General features: G+C 34.6%; 1 protein-coding gene across 2 annotated transcripts in view; it reads right to left on the reverse strand.

The window, feature by feature from the left end:
• The window catches only part of Anks1b (ankyrin repeat and sterile alpha motif domain containing 1B), a gene marked incomplete at its 5' end in the record, with an annotated part of 1,074,464 nt that overhangs the window by 664,202 nt on the left and 390,748 nt on the right, over positions 1 to 19,514 (reverse strand). For both annotated transcript variants that reach the window (XM_005374511.2, XM_013518589.1), the window contains 1 exon segment: positions 3,579 to 3,744. In XM_005374511.2, the coding sequence (XP_005374568.1) occupies positions 3,579 to 3,744 (166 nt within the window).

Genomic DNA, 19,514 nt, shown 5'->3' on the forward strand with positions numbered 1-19,514 from the left:
AAAGTTCATTGCATTTTTAGAAATCTTCATCTACAGTTCATGTTAATTTGTACATAGCACAAATAAAAATATTTCAGGGGAGAAAGTAGAATTTTCTTCCTGTTTAGAATGTCATTTTCCAAACCTAGCAAACTTTCACCATTTTGAGCAATTTGAAATTCCAACTGAGGATCTGTTCAAACAGATGAAGGGGCAGTTGATGCATGAGGATTTCACTGCAAATACTACTATCCTTTTCTCTCATTGCCCCTCCAGAACCCAGCACTGTGTTACCAATTTACCGTGTAGATATCTGTTTTAATAAATGGTTAAGACGCCACTGAGCACACAGCAAATGCCAAATATATAACTGCTGTTTGATAAAAATGCCTCTTATCAGAAAGGCCAATATTTGTATGTATAAAATGCTTCCAAGGGCCTTAAAAATAGTTTGCTCTTTTAAATGAGTTAAACATACCCACAGAAATCATGTTGACATTACCCACTTGCTTAGCAGAGATAAACATTTGTCTTAGTCCAGTCAGAATTCTTTCAATTTCAAAGATTTGGCATTAGAATGCAGGAAATTTTACTATTTCAAAAATATTTATGCATCAATAAGTTATAGACTCACCCACGCCCTCCTATGTATTTTAGATGTTGGGGAAGGTGTAGCAGGGTGCGGAGGATTACTCACCAAGTGACATTTCCATTTTGGTTAACTACAGTCCAGTAAGCACATTAGCAAACTGAACAGAGGTAACCAAGACCCACACTATCATAGCATGTAGCTATTGAGTGTGTCCTTTTTATCAGAGACCATCTATTCTGTTTCAACAGGATTGGAAACAGTCTTTGCTGATGTTGTTATAAATTGGTCATTAATCAAGATGGATTTATCAAGCATCCATACTGTGCAAAGCCTGCACTAAGTGATTCAAAATATCAGGTTGCTTAGTTACCATAAAATGGAAAAATTCCCCTGTGAAGGTTAAAATTAAATGAAAGGCAGATAATAAAACATTATCTTTGATAGCATCTGACTACTTCATAAAGGCTTTTACTGCCATCACAGCAATTTTATTTTAAGGATCATTCAGTTATTCATTTAATTATTCATTCATTTATGTAACTGAGTCACCACCATCATCACATATGGCCCTTTGCTTGATGCTCTAAGGGAAACAAATAATTTGAAACTGGCTGCATGAACATGACTTCTCAGCAAGTGTAGCAAGCAAACACTGGAATACTGTTGATCTGCATCTACGAAATCCAGGACACAGAGCAGTACCATTCTTCACTTCGTATAAAATCTGTACTCATTGACACATTACTAAAATGCTTAAAAGCATGTTTTGGTTAATTGTAAAATTTTGCTGACTACAGATATAAAAATAATTCACTTTTAGATTTAAATTAAATAGTATACATGATAATTACTTCTCATGTTAGGATGAGATCTATTTTATACTAACTCATTTAATTAATAAATACAAGAAACAGCTACAGGGAGGGAACTAACAAACACAGTTAATTGTAATTTTCTGATAAGATATGTATTGTATATCTCTGAATGGCAAAGCTAGTTATAACCAGGACTCCCAGGCTGTATTGCCTCTGAAGGAAGCAAGCCAGGCAGTCTGGGATGCATCCACAGACCCATTCAACCACATGTGCTCCTCCCTCCCGTGCACTGAGCTCTGTTCAGTTACGGTCCCCATATTACTTTCCATATTACTTTCCTTTTTGCGGCACAAAGCACTACTCACTGCAAGTTAGCAATGCAAACTTATGTCCTTAGTTCTGCAAACAGATGTTCCAAACCAAGGTGCCAGAAAGGTTGGTTCCTTCTGAGGGCTGTGAGAGAAGAATTTGTTCCAGGCCTCTGTGCTTGGCTCGTGGATGGCCATGGTCTCCCACTGTCCTCCCTCTGTGGATGTCTATCACTACACCTCCCTCTTATAAGAACAAAAGTCATGCTGAATTAAGGCCTATTCAGTGGCTGATTTTAATTTGATTATCTCTAAAAAGACTCTGTCTTCAAATTCTACAAATAAGGTCACATTCTGAGATAATTGGGGGTACGATGCCAGACTTTCTCTCTTTTTTGGTGTGAGGGGAACAATTCAACCCAGAACAGTTCTCCTTAATACCTGATCATCCCTTCCATGTCTGAGTCTGAGTTTGTGTGTGTGTGTGTGTGTGTGTGTGTGTGTGTCTGTCTGTCTGTCTGTCTGTCTTTTCTTCAGAAAGCTTCTAAATGCAGTTCCTGTGTAGATTATCCCCACTTTGTAAGCCTAAGCCATGCTATTCAACACAATTAAACTAAAGTTACAGAATGTCTTCCCTGAGGTGTAATTCTTTAATCCCCTTGCCTAGTATTATCCAAATATCAAAATCTCTAAGGGGAGAAAGAATGTGTTTCATTCCTCCATACCTCTCAGTTTTCTTGTTTCTTTTATGTTACCAAGCAAACGAATCCATTTGGAAAGACGTATTTTAGAATTTCTTTATATTTACAACCATGGTGATCCTCTCATTCTCTCTCAGTAATGTCTATGTTTTTCTTAGACTAGCTTGGTCATAGGTTCTACCCATTCTGCTTTTGCTTTTCATTTTTTTTATCATCCACATCTTGCTATACTGGATTAATTCCTCCAACTTTAAACTTGACCCAGGTTTGTTTATACTAAAATAAACTGATTCCCCTCTCTTACCTACTTTCCTCTTAAGCTACTATCCCAGCTGTCCTAACCTTGAAAGAGTAAAATGTATTCTCCACTTCCATTTCCTTATTTCCCGCTTCCCAGTGTCTCACTATTTGCTCCTAAAAGTCTAGTTTTACCACATCACTTGTGAAATTTACTGTTTCAAAGTAAGTAAGCATTGGTTGGATAGCCAAAAAAACAAACAAAGCCTCTTCCAAACCGTCCCTATAAGTCCTTGTAGCATTGAATATATTGACCAGCCACTTGAAGCTTTTCTTTGTTTATCAGCTTTCATGTAATTATGCTGTATGTATTTTTAAAGGCATTGGTAAAAGGACAGAAAACAAAAAAATCCCTGTTCAAACATAGGTCCCACGACTGACTGATCTTAAATAAGGCACAGCTCCAATTTCCTTGGCAATAAAATGGAAATAATATTTGCCTTATCTTGTTTACCAATTTTAATTTGAATAAGCAAAATAATAGATCTCAAAATGCCATGAAAGACATAAAATGTTCTAAGTAACTAACTACATTCTGGTTACTTGGAAATAGATAGGATACTAGAGGTATGTAAAGACTTTTGCTACTAAATCAGCTAGGAAAATCTTAAGGACCTAATGCTTTATATCTGACTTAGCAGGTTTTCCATGATTAAAAGATTTCAAAGTGTCTTCTTCAAGGCAGAATCATCCCCATGAAGCATTCTTACCAGTTAAGAGCTCTCACATCAAAACCCTGAGTTAGCCATAGTTACTTAAAAATGCAAAAATCTGCCTGACGCTATATTGGGACACTTCATGATGATAATATATTGGGAAATCAATATGCACCTTCACTTATACAAGCATGCAAACTGAAGTGGTCCAACTATGCAGGGAATATTACCAGCTCTGGGGGAAGGTGCCCTTGCAATTTCTAAAGAACAAGGTTTCTTCGTAACAGCTGTGTCCATAAGATCACATAGGAAGTTCTCATTTTCTGAAGGAAATGTGTCCAGGGAAGTAGATGGTACAATTTCCATGGTGTAGTTCCTCTTCTTTAGATAGGACTCCTGCAAGGGACAAAAAGAAAATAATAATAAAAACAACTTTGTAATAAAAGCACAGCCTTGTTTATGAAAGTTAGAAAAGATAAACAGGTTAACCAGTGCTTCCAAGGTGATTTGGGAGCCAATGATTACGTTTGAATAAGTTATGTAATTGCACAATCCCAATATCACCAATAATACTTCTTAAAGAATTCTTATAATTTGATTTCCTTGAATTTATTACTAAACTAGTGAAGTTCTTGTCCTCTTTTTTGGTAATATACATCTATTTTCTACTTCTGGCATGAACTGCTGTTGAATCAATAGTATTCCCAAGGCCTCCTTTGCCTGCTGCCTGCCTCCTAGCAATAGCCGCATGACCCAACTCTGGCCAGTTAGATATAGGCAAAAGACTGCAGGGAAGCTTCTGGAAAATATATCTCCTAGAGAAGAAACTTATTTTCAGAGCTGAGGTCATCCCTAAGATCATCTCTCTAGATCCAGGTTTGATGCAGGGGCAAGCACTTTGTGACCATAAGGTAATAAGCCCAAGACCAAAAAATTAACAAACTAAGAAAAGCAACATTAGAATAGAAAGAACCTAGTAACTTGTTGATAATATTGAGCTAGTTCAACAGATCCAAGATCAGTTTCCCCAGGCTTCTGAAGAATATAGTGATATTCTTATATTTTGAGCCATTGCTATTTGGGGTTTCTCTCATTTAGAGTTAAAATAATTACGATTCAACATACTAGTGTTTTCCTTTGTGAATATCATTAACTAATATACCAAAGTTATCATTTTTAAGTTAGAATAGCATTTAGGTCCAATTCTGTATTACTGATTATTCAATATCTTCTAAAAACTGGAACTCATTTCATTTTATAAAATCTTAATTTATAAATGAGACATTAATGGGTTATCAAATATTCATTGGGCATGTATGTGTGTGTCTCTGTGTGTGTGTGTGTGTGTGTGTGACTCTGCTAAGTACAGAGATTTTTAAAATGAATAAAATGTAATCCTTGGTCTCAGGAAGTTCACAGTCTACTGAAGAAAAAAGATTATCTACATGATGAATTTCAAAATGAATCATGTTTCATTTTTTTGTATTTGTTACCTTATAAAGTACACTTCACTATCAAGAAATAAATAAGAAAATAAACTCATTTTCAAAAACTCTGAGCTCCTACTTTTTCTATAATGATATTTACAGTACAGCAGAATTCAAGGTCAGTGTAATTGCTTTCAGACCAAACTAGACCCTCACACATCAAAGAGTCAATTATGTTCACTCTACTCTATTGAAAGCAGGAAATTGGGAGTAATTTATTTTTAACAACAAAGGGTGACAAAGTAGAAAGCATCCAGAGGAAAGCAATCAGGATGGTATATGATTTAAAAACCATGTCAAGGAAGAAATGATGAAAGGAACTGCAGTGTTCTGTCCAGAGAAGCCTTTCAGCTACATAATAGTTTTCTCAACCTATTTGAAAGGTGCTCCCTCAAGAGCTATCCCACAAAGGGGAGGGAAGGGCAGAAGTTGCTGCAGTAGATTTATTTCAAAGCCATTAAAGGCAAAACAAAAATCAATATTTGTAAGTCAAGAATGGAAAATTTGGGTCAATACCAAAAATAGCTTTTATGGATTAATAACATTGCTTATCATTTAAAATGAAAATGAAGTGATAAAATAATTAACAAATAGCATTACAAAGCAAGAGACAGAACTCCTCACAACTAGAAATCTTCCTGCAGAATTATAGATGAAATACATTGTACATTGCTTATACCAGGTGACTGTAAGCTCTAGGAGGTCTAGAAATTGTCTGGTGCAATACTGTATTCCCAGAATCTAACACAGCTGCTGCCACATATTTATTGATCAGCTAAACAGTCTCAAGTTTTCTTTAAGCAAATCTAACTACTGTTTATGGAAATGCCTAGCCAATCACACTACACCACAGGGCAGGCAGCCAGCACAGGAAATGCCTAGGACATGGCAACTGGCTCATCCAAAGGATCCCAGGGTAAATCCACTTGAGCAAGGGGCAACACTTTGCATACAAACTCCTAAATTATGATTGGTTCTATTATATAACTATAGACTTTGCTCCTATGGTCTACAGTATAAAATTAATAGTTACCACAGTTTCTCAATTTGTAAATTGTGCTTGATGCTATCACTATTGCTCATTGTACTACTGTAGCTAGGATGTCACATCTGTTGTAATCAGTTGTTCTCCCTTGTGTAACATTATGGGGAAGCTCTAGGGTAATAACCTTACCATACCCTACACCAAAAGACTGGGGACAGAGCCAAACAAAAACTAACATTTCACTGTCAATTAACTGGGAAGGTGGGATTTGGGACAGACATAAACCAAGAATCTTTTACACACAGAAGTTATCCCTGAAGAACAGATTTTTCCTAGAGAGGCCTTGATACTAGTGATATAGTTACCTACTACAAGACCTCACAAGGATCATCACAGAAAACAAAATTTTAAAAAGTTTTTGAAAAAGAAAATGTCAAGACAAACGAGCAAAATCCAATCTCAGACTTCCAGCCCACCAAGAACAAGTCCAGGAAACATCAACATGGAAAAACATGGGAGTCACACACCTGAAAATTCTGAAATGATAGCAACTGAAGTAAAGAAACAACTCCAGGAGGCTGTACAAGAAATCACATCAGAAATAATCTCTCAGGTAAAAATAGAAGAGAAAACCATAATGAAAGAACTGCTTAGCATATCTAAAAGAGACATAGATGAAAAAGATAGAGAAGCATAAGGAAGTGATGGAAACCATGAATAAACAATATAGGAAAAAATTAGAATGCATGAAACAGATTCAAAGAGATATCCAACAAATTAAAATTTCCACTGAAAGCTGACAAATCCACTTGAACAAAACAGAAGACAGACTTTCAGACCTTGAAAACAGGATTGCAACTATCAATCACAAAAGAAAAGACCTCTTAAAAATAACAGGAAACCAGGAAATAACAATTCCAGAGCTGCAAGATGATGCAAAGGAAAACAATATAAGACTTATACTGTCAACAAAAAAGTAGGCGACAACAAAAATGACATAAAATGACTATTTGCAGAAGTAATAGTACAAAATTTCCCAAACATGGGAAAAGAATCTGACATACATACAAGTGAGGAATATAGAACACCAAATAGCCATAACCAAAATAAATCTACACCTAGACATATAATAATCAAGATCCAAGAAATTCAGCGAAGAACAGAATATCAAAAGCTGTTAGAGAAAAAAAACAGACCACTTATGAGTGAAAGCCCATCAAAATAATGGCAGACTTCTAAATACAAATCATCAAGTCAAGAAGAGCTTGGAGTGAAATATTTCAACTCCTGAAAGAAAACAACTTCTAACCCAGATTGATATACCCTGCAAAACTATCTTTTTTATTTTAAAAAGTGAAAGAAAACAATCACAAAATAACAACTATGAAAACAGAAAACAAAACAATATAAAATCAATGCAGGATTGCAAAAGATGGTAGGAATTAACAATGGTTGCTATATTACATACTGTTATCTTCAATGAAGTTGTTCAGATTACCAGTTGCAAGAATGCAAGATTGATCAAGCAATTAAAAACAATGACAAATAATAAAAAACACATTAGAAATGATACAGAACTTCATCAAACAAGATGGTAGGAATTCAGCACTGGCTGTTATATTGCATATTGTCTTCAAACAAGCTATTCTGATTAAGCATGAAAAATTGGTCAAGAAAAAAGAAAAAAAAGAAAAAAAGGAAAAGAAAACAATTTAAGTATTAACTGTTCCTTTCAACAAACCAACAGATATCAGCAACACACTTATCCCAGCTATCCTTGTATATGCATACATATTTTCTCTTTTTTTATTTAATTTTAAAGAGAAAAATACCAAAAACAAAATAACAAAAACAGGCATTAACAAAAGAACATAAAAACAATGAAAATGATACAGAATTTCAAAACAAGGTGAAAGGAACTCAACAATAGTTGTTATACTGCATATTGTTACCTTCAAAGCAGTTGCCCAGATTACCAGATATAGGTATGCAAGATTGACCAAAAAAAAGAAGTTAAACATTAACTTCTCCTTTCAATAAACCAATAGAAACACTAACACAACTGCAGTAGGGGATTTAACACTCCATTGTCACAAACAGATGGATCAACTAGACAAAAAATTAGCAAAGAAATAATAGAACTGAACTAAACTCATGAACAACTGAGAAGACCTTTACACAGTGTTTCACCCATCCTTCTCAGCTGCACATGAGACGTTCTCTAAAATAGACCATATACTACTAGCCCATAGAAAATGCTTAAGTAAATGCAAAGGCACTGAAATTGTCCCATACATATCATCTGACCATAGTGCAATGAAATTGGAAATTACTGACAAAAGAAACCACAAAAACTCCACAAATACATGGAAATTAAACAACACTATTCTGCACAATCAATGGGCCAAAGAGAAAATAAAAGAAGAAATTAAACAGTATCTAAAATCAAATGAAAATGCAAATACAAATTAACAGAACCTATGAGACACAATGAAAACAGTCTGCAGAGGGAAATTTATAGTGATGAATTCTCACGTCAGGAAGCCAGAATGAGCATGAATAAACAACCTAATGCTGCACCTCAAGTTTCTAGAAAAAGAGCAAATCAAGCCCAAAGCCTGAAGAAGGGAGGCAAATATAAAGATCTGAGTGGAAATTAATGCAATGGGAGACTGAAAAAACAATACAAAGAATAAATGAATTGAAGACTGGGTTCATTGAAAGAATAAATAAAATTGATAAACCCCTAGCCAAACTTATCAAAAAAAAGGAAAGAAAAAACTCAAAATTCATGCAATGAAGAACGAAATGGATGAAATCACTACAGATCCTGTAGAAATTCAGAGGATCATCAATATCTACTTTGAAAATCTTTACACACATAGGATAGAAAATACAAAAGAAATGAACAGATTCTTAGATACATATGAATTACTAAAGCTCAATCAAGAAGATATAAAAATCCTGAATAGGTTGTAGGTAACTGAGAGGATTCAATATGGCAGCTCTGCCACATTGCCTCACGAACAAAGCCACCAGACAGAGAAGGTAAACTTGAAAGCACTAAACTGGACATATTTAGAGATTTTTCTTTTAATAAGGGGATATGGAAAACTATCACAGGGGATCGTGTACTGTACTCTATTTCTGAAGTCAGAAGATGATGACAACATGAACAGAGAACAGGAAAACCAAGACAATATTTCAAGCAAGTTACAGTTATTAGTAACAAAACAATTACTAAAGAGTCAAGCCATCCATGTAATGCTATTGGAAAAATATTTCATGGCTATAAAAACTTAGAAAATTTAAGACAAAAATTATATAAATGTGGCTTATTTGAAAAAAGCTTGAGACCAATATGAACCTACCATCTTATAATAAGACTTATACAAAAAAATAATCAATGGTCAGAATTTTGAATGTGGGAGGACATCTAGCTACAGTTCTTTCTATATGGAGCATTGGGAAACTCACAATAGAGGGAAAACTTTGAAGGTACTCAACGTGAAGAAATGCTCAGCAATAAACAATGTTATTCATGATGCAAATGCTGAAACAGAGGAGACCTGAGCATGTACTGAATGTGGACAGTCTTTTCTCAAGACATCACAGCTCATTACACATTAAAGAATTCATACTAGAGAAAAATCTTATAAATAGGATGCATGTGGAAAAGCCTTCAGTGAAAGCCACACCTCATTGTACACCATAGAATAATGCTGGAGAGAAATCTTATGAATGCTCTGAATGGAGGAAAACCTTGTCTCAGAAATCATCACATCAGAGAATTCATTTTGGAGAAAAAAGCATACGAATGTAGTAAATATGGGAAGGCCCCCTCTCAGAAATTACCACTTATTATACATCAGAGAACACATGCCGGAGAGAAACCTTATGAATCAATGTGGGAAGGCCTTCTCCTAGAAATCACCACTTAATATACAGCATGGAGCTCATACTGGAACGAAGCCATACCAGGGTACTAAATGTGGGAAGGTCTTCTGTGAAAAGTCTCACCTCACATAAAAGAATTCACATTTTTGGAGAAACTCTACAGACGTGCTCAATGTGGAGAAGCTTTCAGCAGGAAGATCTCATTATACATCAGATCATTTGTACTGGGAAGAAACTCTATGAATGCACTAACTGTTGGAAGGCATTCTCTTGTAAGTCACAGCTCATCATACATCAGAGAACGCACACTGGAGACAAGCCCTATAAATGTAGTGAATGTGGCAAAGCCTGTCAGCAATCACATCCCATTGGGTATCCAAGAATTCACACTGGAGAAAAACTATGTATCTACAGAATGTCGGAAAACCTTCTTTCAGAAGTCTCACCTCCCAGGACATCAGTAGATTCATATGGGAGAGAAACCCTATACATGAGCTGAATGTGGAAAACCCTTTTCCCAGAAGTCAAATCTTGTAGTACATCAGTGAATTTATACTGGTAAAAGGCCTTATCATTGTACTGTATGTGGGAAAGCCTGCATTCAGAAGTCACAACTTACTGGACACCAGACAATTCACACAATAATGAAACAATAAGAATCAAAGGAACACACAAAAGCCTTCAGCATCAGTTTAAACATTAGCACATGTTGCAAAAAAGATGGATTCAATGCATTATCTCCATCAAAAAAGTATTTCATGAATTAAACCATATTTCTAGTGTAGCACATTTTTATCAAATGTCACAGAAAAGTCAAAATATAAATCATAAATTTTTACTGTGGCATATAAAAGTTTTAAATTTTTAATTAGATGATTAACAAAATTATAAATTACATATAAGTTCATTTTGAAGTTCTGTGCTCCTAGTTTATACTCCATCTCAAACATATTAAATAATTAGACATGTGATAGTATTTTTTAATATTAGACTACCATAATTTTCACTGCATTATTCTCTCTAAGACAAATGAAGAGAGAGTAAAAGATGACAAGAGTTAGAGACTATGCTTGAAGGAGAAGATTTGTCCTTTAACCCTAAACATTTATATAAAATTCCTCATGTAGAAAGAAAAAATATGGGTTAATCAAGTTCAATAAAACTGACCTGTTTTTAATAGACAGGATCTTAGAACTCAAACTTCTTACTCCAAAGAGGAAAAAATTTAAAACTAAAACTAGACCCATATCTTTCACCAACCATTAAACTAAAATTGAAATGGATCAAAGATCTAAATATTAAATCAGACACCAGGTCTTTTGAAAACTCTCAAATACATTAGTGTTGACAGGAACTTTATGAACAAATGCACAGGAAACATTAAAATGAATCAGCAATTGATATCTCATCTAATTAAAAAGCTTTTACACAGCAAAAGAAATCACCACAAGAGTGAAGAGACAACCCATAGAGTGAAAAAAAGTTTTTGCCAGCTGTTCCTGAGATAAAGGACTAACCTTTAGAATATATAAAGAATTGGAAAAAATCTGCACAAATGAGCATCTGAAGTGAATAGACACTTGTGAGATGAAGAAGTACAAATGGCAAATATATGAAAAAATGTTCAACTCACTGGTCATCTGAGAGATACAAATGAAAGGAACACTGAGATTCCATCTTGCTCCAGAAAGAATGACTATTATCAAGAAAACCAATAACAAATGCTGGCCTGGCTGTGGGGAAGAAGGAACCCTTCTCCACTGCTGGTGGGAGTATAGATTGGTGGAACCACTGTTGAAATCAATGCAGAGGTTCCTCAAAAAACTAAAACTAGAGGTTCCCTTTGACCCAGTTTTTCTCCTTTTTGATATCTTCCCAAAAGAATTAAAGAGCATCATACCACAGCAATATATGTATACCCTTATTTATAGCAGCACAGTTTGTAATAGCTAAATCTTGGAAACAGTTAAAATGCCCATCAACCAATGAATAAATAAAGATGGGTTTTTTCTACAGTACTACTCTACCATAAGGATAAGATTGAGACATTTCTAGGTAAATGGGTCCACCTTGAGACTGTACTATCAAACGAAATTAATTAAATATCACATTGTTTCTCTGGTGTGAGAAACCAAAAGGATAAATAAAGACCAAAATGTATAAAAGATATTGTGAAATGGGAAGAAAATATTGAAATGGAAGGGGTATAAGGGAAGGGGGAAGGAAGGGACAAGAAAAAGAGAGTAGAACTAGAAAATGGAAACAAAACTTTTATAAATGAGAAGAGGAGCTGAAGAGAAGAGAGAGGAATGGGGAAAAAAGCTGAATTCACAGCTGAATTCTACAAGAAATTTAGAGATGATTCAACACCAATACTCCTCCAACCCTTTAATGAAATTGAAAGGGAAGCAATTCTCCCTAACCCATTGCTGGAGGCAAGTATTAGCCTGATATCAAAACCATGAAAAGACCCAACCAAAAAAGAGAACTACAGGCCAATCTCCCTAACGAACACAGGTGCAAAAATTTTCAATAAAATCCTAGCTAACAGAATGCAGCAAATCATAAAGAGGGAGATTCATCCCAGAAATGCAGGGATGGTTCAATATACACAAATCAATAAGTGTAAAACACCATATCAACACAGCAAAAGACAAAAATCACATGATCATTTCAACAGATGCAGAAAAAGCTTTTGATAAAGTCCAACATTCATTCATGACAAAAATTCTACAGAAAATAGGAACAGATGATCTTTACCTCAATCTGATAAAAGCCACCTATGACAAAACAACATCCAACTTCATACTAAGTGGACAAAACAGAAAGTTTTCACTCTAAAATCAGGAACAAGACAAGAATGTCTACTATTACCACTTCTATTCAATATAGTCCTGCAAGCATTAGCCAGAGCAATTAGACAAGAAAGACAAATAAAAAGAATAAGGATAGCAAAGGAACAAGTAAACTCATCATTATTTGCAGATGACATGATACCTTAAATAGAAGATTCCAAAAACTCCATGAAATGACTTCTAGATTTAATAAATAAATTCAGTAGTGTAGCTGGATACAAAGTCAACACTCAAAAATCAATAGCATTCCTGTACACAAACAACAAACTTACTGAGAGACAGATTAAGGAAAACACATCCTACACAATAGCATCCAAATAAATGAAATACTTAGCAATAAATCTAAGAAAGGAAATGAAAGAGCTATACAGTGAAATTATAGTACTCTGTAAAAGACATTGAAGAGGATTTCAGAAAATGCAAAGATATTCCATGTCTATGGATAGGAAGAACCTACATTGTTAAAATGGCCGTATTCCCAAAACTGTTATACAGATTTAATGCAGTCCCAATCAAAACACCATAAGCATACCTCACAGATCAAGAGAAAACAGTCCTAAAATTCAGCCAGGACCAGAAGAGATTTAGAATAGCAAAGGCAATCCTGGGCAACAAAGGGAAAGCAGGAGGCATCAAGTCACTGACTGAAATTATACCACAAAGCTACTGTGATAAAATCAGCATGGTACTGGCAAAGAACAGGCCTGAGCATCAGTAGTAGAAATTAGAAGATGTATACATAACTACAACTACACTCAGCCATGGTACCTTTGACAAAGAGGCCAAACACATTCACTGGAAGAAAGATGGTCTCTTTAATAAATGGTGCTGGAAGAACTGGCTTTCCACATGCTGAAGGCTAAAATTAGACCCATGTCTATCACTATGCACTAAACTAAAGTCAAAATGGTTTAAAGATCTAAATATTAAAGCAGAAACACTAAATCTACTGGAAGAAAAAGTAGGTAGAAATCTTAAAGACATAGGGATAGGTAGAGAATACTTGAACAAAAACCAAACTGCACCAGCAATACTTCAAAGAATCAACAACTGGGATCTCATCTTACTAAAAAGTTTTTTCACATCAAAAGAAATCACCAACACAGTGAAAAGAAAACCCACAAACTGGGAAAAAATTTTAGCCAACTGTCCCTAGATAGATAGAAGACAAAGGACTTCTATCTAGAACATATAAAGAATTTTTAAAAAACAGACTCCCAAAATTCAAAGACCCAATCCAAAAATGGGCATCTGAGATGAATACACACTTCTCACATGAAGAAATACAAATGCAAATAAAAATATGAGAAAATGGAGGCTGGGGATTTAGCTCAGCGGCAAAGCGCCTGCCTGGCAAGCGCAAGGTCGTGAGTTCAGTTCCTGGTACCGGAGAAAAACCAAAACCAAAAAAAAAAAAAAAAAAGAGAAAATGTTCAACACCATTGGTTATCCAAAAAATGCAAATTCAAATAACACTGAGATTCCATCTCACCCAGGAAGAATGGCTATTATCAAAAAACCAACCAATAACAAATGCCAGCAGGGCTGTGGGCAACCCTTCTCCACTGTTGATGGCAGTGTAGAATGGTACAACCACTGTGGAAATCAGTGTGGAGATTCCTCATAAAACTAGGAATAGAGCTGGGTCCCATTTGACCCAGCTGGATATCTTCCCCTTCTGGGGTATCTTCAACACTAAGATTCCATTCTACCCCAGAAAGAATGGCTATCATCAAAAAATCAACCAGTAACAAATGCTGGTGGGGCTGTGGGGAAGAATTAAAAACATCATACCTCAGCTATATATGTGCACTCATGTTTATAGCAGCACAGTTTGTAATAGGTAAATCTTGGAAACAATCCAAATGTCCGTCAACTGAAGAATGGATAAAAAAAAAGATGTGCTATTTTTACACAAAGGAGTATTACTCACCTATAGAGAAAGATAAAGTCGAGGCTTTATAGGTCAATGGATGCAACTAGAGATCACACTGGTAAGTGGAATAAATCAGACCTGCATGTGTAAACGTCATATTGTCTTCCTAGTGTAAGAAACTAAAGAGTAAATAAGATCCAAAAAGTACAATAGATAATGTGAAAGGGAAAGAATGTGCTCAAAAGGAAAGATCAACTGGGATGGGGAAAGGAGAAAGGATGGAAGGAATATATACATATATGTAGTCAAGATAGCTAAGACAATTGTACTACTAATTTGTATTAGTTCATTGAAAGGAACAGATAGTGTTTATATTATTTGATCAACCTTACATAGCTATATCTGGTAATCTGAGCAACTACTTTGAAGATAGCAATGTACAGTATAATAACCATTTTTAATTTCCTGTCACCTTGTTTTGAAATTTTGTATCATTTTAATTTTTTATTATCTTTTTTAAAAAGTGAAAGACTGTGGTGTATATCTATACAGTAATCTCTGCCATTCAGGAGGCTGATGCAGGGCAACTGCAAGCTTGAGGCTAGTCTAGAGAATTCAGCGAAACCCCAGCTCAAAAAAAAAAAGTGAGAAACAGAGACTATAACAATAAAATTCTAAAGGCTCTATGAAAAAAGTCTCCAGATACAATGACAATTTTCCCAAGTTAAATTCCTCAGAATAACCCACATATATGGGACAGTTAAAATTTTAATGTTTATGAAGAATTATGAAGATGTAAAAATCTTTAAGAACTATCTTGAAATTTAATCAATGGGATGGAATAATTTGCTCTTTCCCTCACAAAATAAATATATAAGTTTTCTAGAGAAAAATTAGAAAATTTAAAGAAAAAATCACATAAAAATTCAGTATGCTAAAATAGGTAATGGTTATGGATTATTCTTGCAGAGTGTTTCTATAAATATGTGTGTGGAAAGGAACTAGAAAGTATTTTCAGCTGTAATTAAGTGCTCTCTCTTCTGCTTCCTAAAGAACTGGTGTTATTTGGCTTCCTTATGGAAGATGAGAACCTCCCAAGGGAAGGAAATATACAACAATGATAGTGAAACTACGCTTCTTTAACCAGATATTCCACATTATAAAAAAGGGGCCATTCCACAAAATACTTGATAAATAACCTTCAAAAAGTATTCAAGATAATAAAAAAATAAGGATTTGTATGGGTTCACTATTCAGCTGATGGGATTGAACATTATACTCTATTATTGAAACTTGCACCTACCCCAACCTCCTGTTCCCCTCTCCAATTCATCTTTCTTCCTTCCCCACCAGGGCTAACTGCTGTTCTGATCTTAGTGTTTGAATTTCCCTGGATTATATATAAAGATAGATAGATAGATAGATAGATAGATAGATAGATAGATAATATATATAGTGGTCTTGTTATCCTGTGATTTATCCAATCAATATTGTTTCTGAGATTCATTTATTTTTAATGTTACAGGAGTTCACTGTATAGGTATATATTTATACACTCTCTGAGAATGAACTTTTAAATGTTTTCCAGGTGTTTTGTTATTAAGGGCAATGTTGCAACAAACTTTCCTGTGTAAAATCTCTATGTACAAGTGACCAGGATTGTTTTACCTATTCCAATTGTCATAGGGCATTCATGGAAAGATACAAGATGAGGAAAATAACTGAAATTAAGAATCTCACACAAACATAATTTATAACAAGAGGTGATCATGACAATAAGACTGAATCTCCTATAGAGGCTACAGAAATTTTTGAGTGCATCTGCATTTCCCTCCCAAAATGGGATGAATGATTTTCTGTACATTTTCACAAGTAAATAATCACCTATTTATAATATTTCCTTCATATTAAGGCTTTGTATAGTGTTTTAAATTATTAAATGAGAAAAACAATTTTGCTTTTAACTTTGTTTAAGTTGCTTGAAAATTACTTATAACATGTGGTATGTATTCTAGAGCTAGCTGCTGTGTTGTGGAGTGGTTGGTGGAGATGCCTTATAGGGAAAAACTGAACTCCACCCTGCGCTACAGGCTTGCCAACCACAAGAATGAGCTAGCCTGGAAATGGACACAGTACAGTACACCAACTCCTCCCAACATTTTCACTATAATCTCATGAAAGACCTTAAACTAAGAACCATTCTACTAAGATGTTTCCAAATTTCTGATACAAGAAATTATGAGACATTTTTATAGTTTTAAGCCACTAAGTTTCAATAAATCTATTATATACCAACAGATGATTAATACAGAAGACTTGCCAAATACTTCTGAAATGTCTAAAGTATATACAAATACAAAGAAAAAGAAAGGAAAAAGACATTTTAAAATAAACTTTAATACAGTCATAGATGTTCTTAATTAGTGCATCAAACAAGAAGAAGTAATGGCAAGTCTAATTTCAAGTTAATGTTACACATAAACTATAATTTGAAATATTTTCAATAATTGATTGTGTTTTGAAAATATCTGATTTCTGCAGGTGATAAATTCACACATCAGGTACTACCATAGGCATTAAAATTTTTGTATATATTCATAATCAAAAGATACAGTTTCACTTGAAAATTAAAGAAAATAAAGATTAAATCTTTTTCACGGACAATATAAATTCTACTGCTGACCTCTTGGTGTTCCATACCCACCCCCAGCTTTAAAAAGTCCTCAGTTGAATATGAAACAATAACAGAACTAGTACTGGAGAAGAAAAAAGCAATTCATTTTCTTTGTAATGGATCGTTCTTAAACTGACAAGTAAAAATTGTGTGTATTTATGGTGTGCAACACGATATTTTCATGTATGTGCTAGGAAATGACTAAATAAAACTATTCAACATACATATTACATACAATACTCTCCACTTTTTGTGGTGAGAGTACTTGAAATCTACTCTCTTAGTAATTTTCAGGTATACAACATATTATTATTTGTCAACACAAAGTACATTAGATCTCCTGAACTTCTTCCTCCTATCTAACTGAAATTCTGTGTCCTTTGACTACGTGATGTCCTCCAGGTTCATCTGTGTCATCATTAATAACAGTATTCCTTCCTTTTAAAAGGTGAAAAGTAGTCTATTGCTCGTTTGTGTATGTACATATATAAATACATTTTTGTTATCTATTCATTTGTTGATACACACAGGTTGATTATATATGTTGGCTATTGTAAAGCATGCTGCAGTGAACATACAATTGCAGATATCTCTTCAGCATACTGATCTCATGGCTTCTGGATATATACCTACAAGTGGAAATGGCAGATCATATGGTGATTTATATCCAAATTTTTAGGAATCTTCATACTGTTTTCCATAAGAGTTCCACTAATTAATATTCCCAACAATACTGTACAAGAATCCCCTTTTTCTCACATTCTCATTAACACTAGTTACCTTACCTTTCATCTTTTTGATAATACCATTCTAACAGCTATGAAGTGATATCTCATTGTGGTTTTAATTTATATTTTCCTGATTATTAGTGAGAGCTTTTTTTTTCATACACACTACATGTTGGCCATCTGTAAATCTTCTCTTAAGAAATGTCTAGCCAGGTCCTATGCTAATTTTTAACTGGTTATTTATCTGTTAACTATTGAGATGTTTCAGTTTTTAAAATATATGTTGAGTATTAACATTTTCTGATATATGCTTTATACTTCTCCCATTCCATAGGTTGTATCTTCACCCTGTTGTTTCTTTTGCTATGTAGAGCTTTTTAGTTTGCTATAATCTTGTCTACATTTGCTTTTGTTACCTGTGCTTTGAGGTTCATAACCCAAAAATCTTTGTCCAGATCAATGTTTTCTTCCATCCATTTCACAGTTTTAAATGTTATGTTTAAATATTTAATCCAATTGAGTTGATTTTTGTATATAATGTAAGATAAGGGTCTAATTTCACACTTTTGTGTAGGGATATCCAGTTTTCACAGCACTATCTGTAGAAGAGACTGTCCTTTCCTCACAGTGTATTCTTGGTATGTCTGCATCTGTAAATCCTATATGAAAATTTTATATATGAGAAAAGGTATGATATCGAATCCTTTCTAATCTGATAATTACTTCTAATAATTTAACATGAAATCTTTACAATGAAAAGTACAGATGGTCCCCAATGTATGACGTTTCAACATAATACTTTTCAAATTTATGATCTATAAAGGCAACATACATTCAGTAGAAACTGTTCTTTGAATTTGAGTTTGATCTCCCAGACAGGGTCTCACTACATAGTTCAAGCTGACCTTGAACTCACACTGTAGTTCAGGCTGGCCTTGAACGCCCAGCTATCCTCCTGCCTCAGCTTCCCAAGTGCTGGGATTACAGGCACATGTCACCATACTAGGCATGGTATAATACTCTTGCGATGCTGGACTGTGGCAGCAAACTGCAGCTCCCAGTCAGCCATGTGACCACAAGGGTGAATAGCAGATACACTATGTGCACCGTAGTATGTACTATGTACTGTATCATGTACTATGTAGCACACTATGATGTTTGATAAGTTAGGTGCACTAAATGCATTTTCAACTAACAATAATTTCAATTTATAATGAGTTTATAAGGATGTAATTCCATCCTAAATTGATTATTTAATAAGTCTGAACAGAATCCCATGAATCTCTAATAGGGGAGTGGCCTGGGTCTACCTGCTGCACACATCCTGAAATGACTAAAAAGCAGAACCAGGCAGGCAGCAACCCACTCCCACCACTAGGGTTCCCAGATGAAACTCACGGAGAGAGCCAGGTATTTCCAGATATTGAAGCTCCAAATTATATAAGACAAATCTTAACAGGCATGAAAACCCATATAATTAGTAACACTATTGTAACAGGGGACCTTAAAACCCCATTAACACAAAGAGACAGGTCAACTGGACAAAAAATCAGCAAGGAAATAACAGATCTGAACCAAAGCTGTGAACAAATGGACTTAGTAGATGTATACAGAGCATTCCACACCAAAACATCATAATACACATTTTCTCAGCTGCACATGGG

Source organism: Chinchilla lanigera, unplaced genomic scaffold (assembly GCF_000276665.1).
Source record: "Chinchilla lanigera isolate Chin_1 unplaced genomic scaffold, ChiLan1.0 scaffold00004, whole genome shotgun sequence".
Taxonomy (NCBI): domain Eukaryota; kingdom Metazoa; phylum Chordata; class Mammalia; order Rodentia; family Chinchillidae; genus Chinchilla; species Chinchilla lanigera.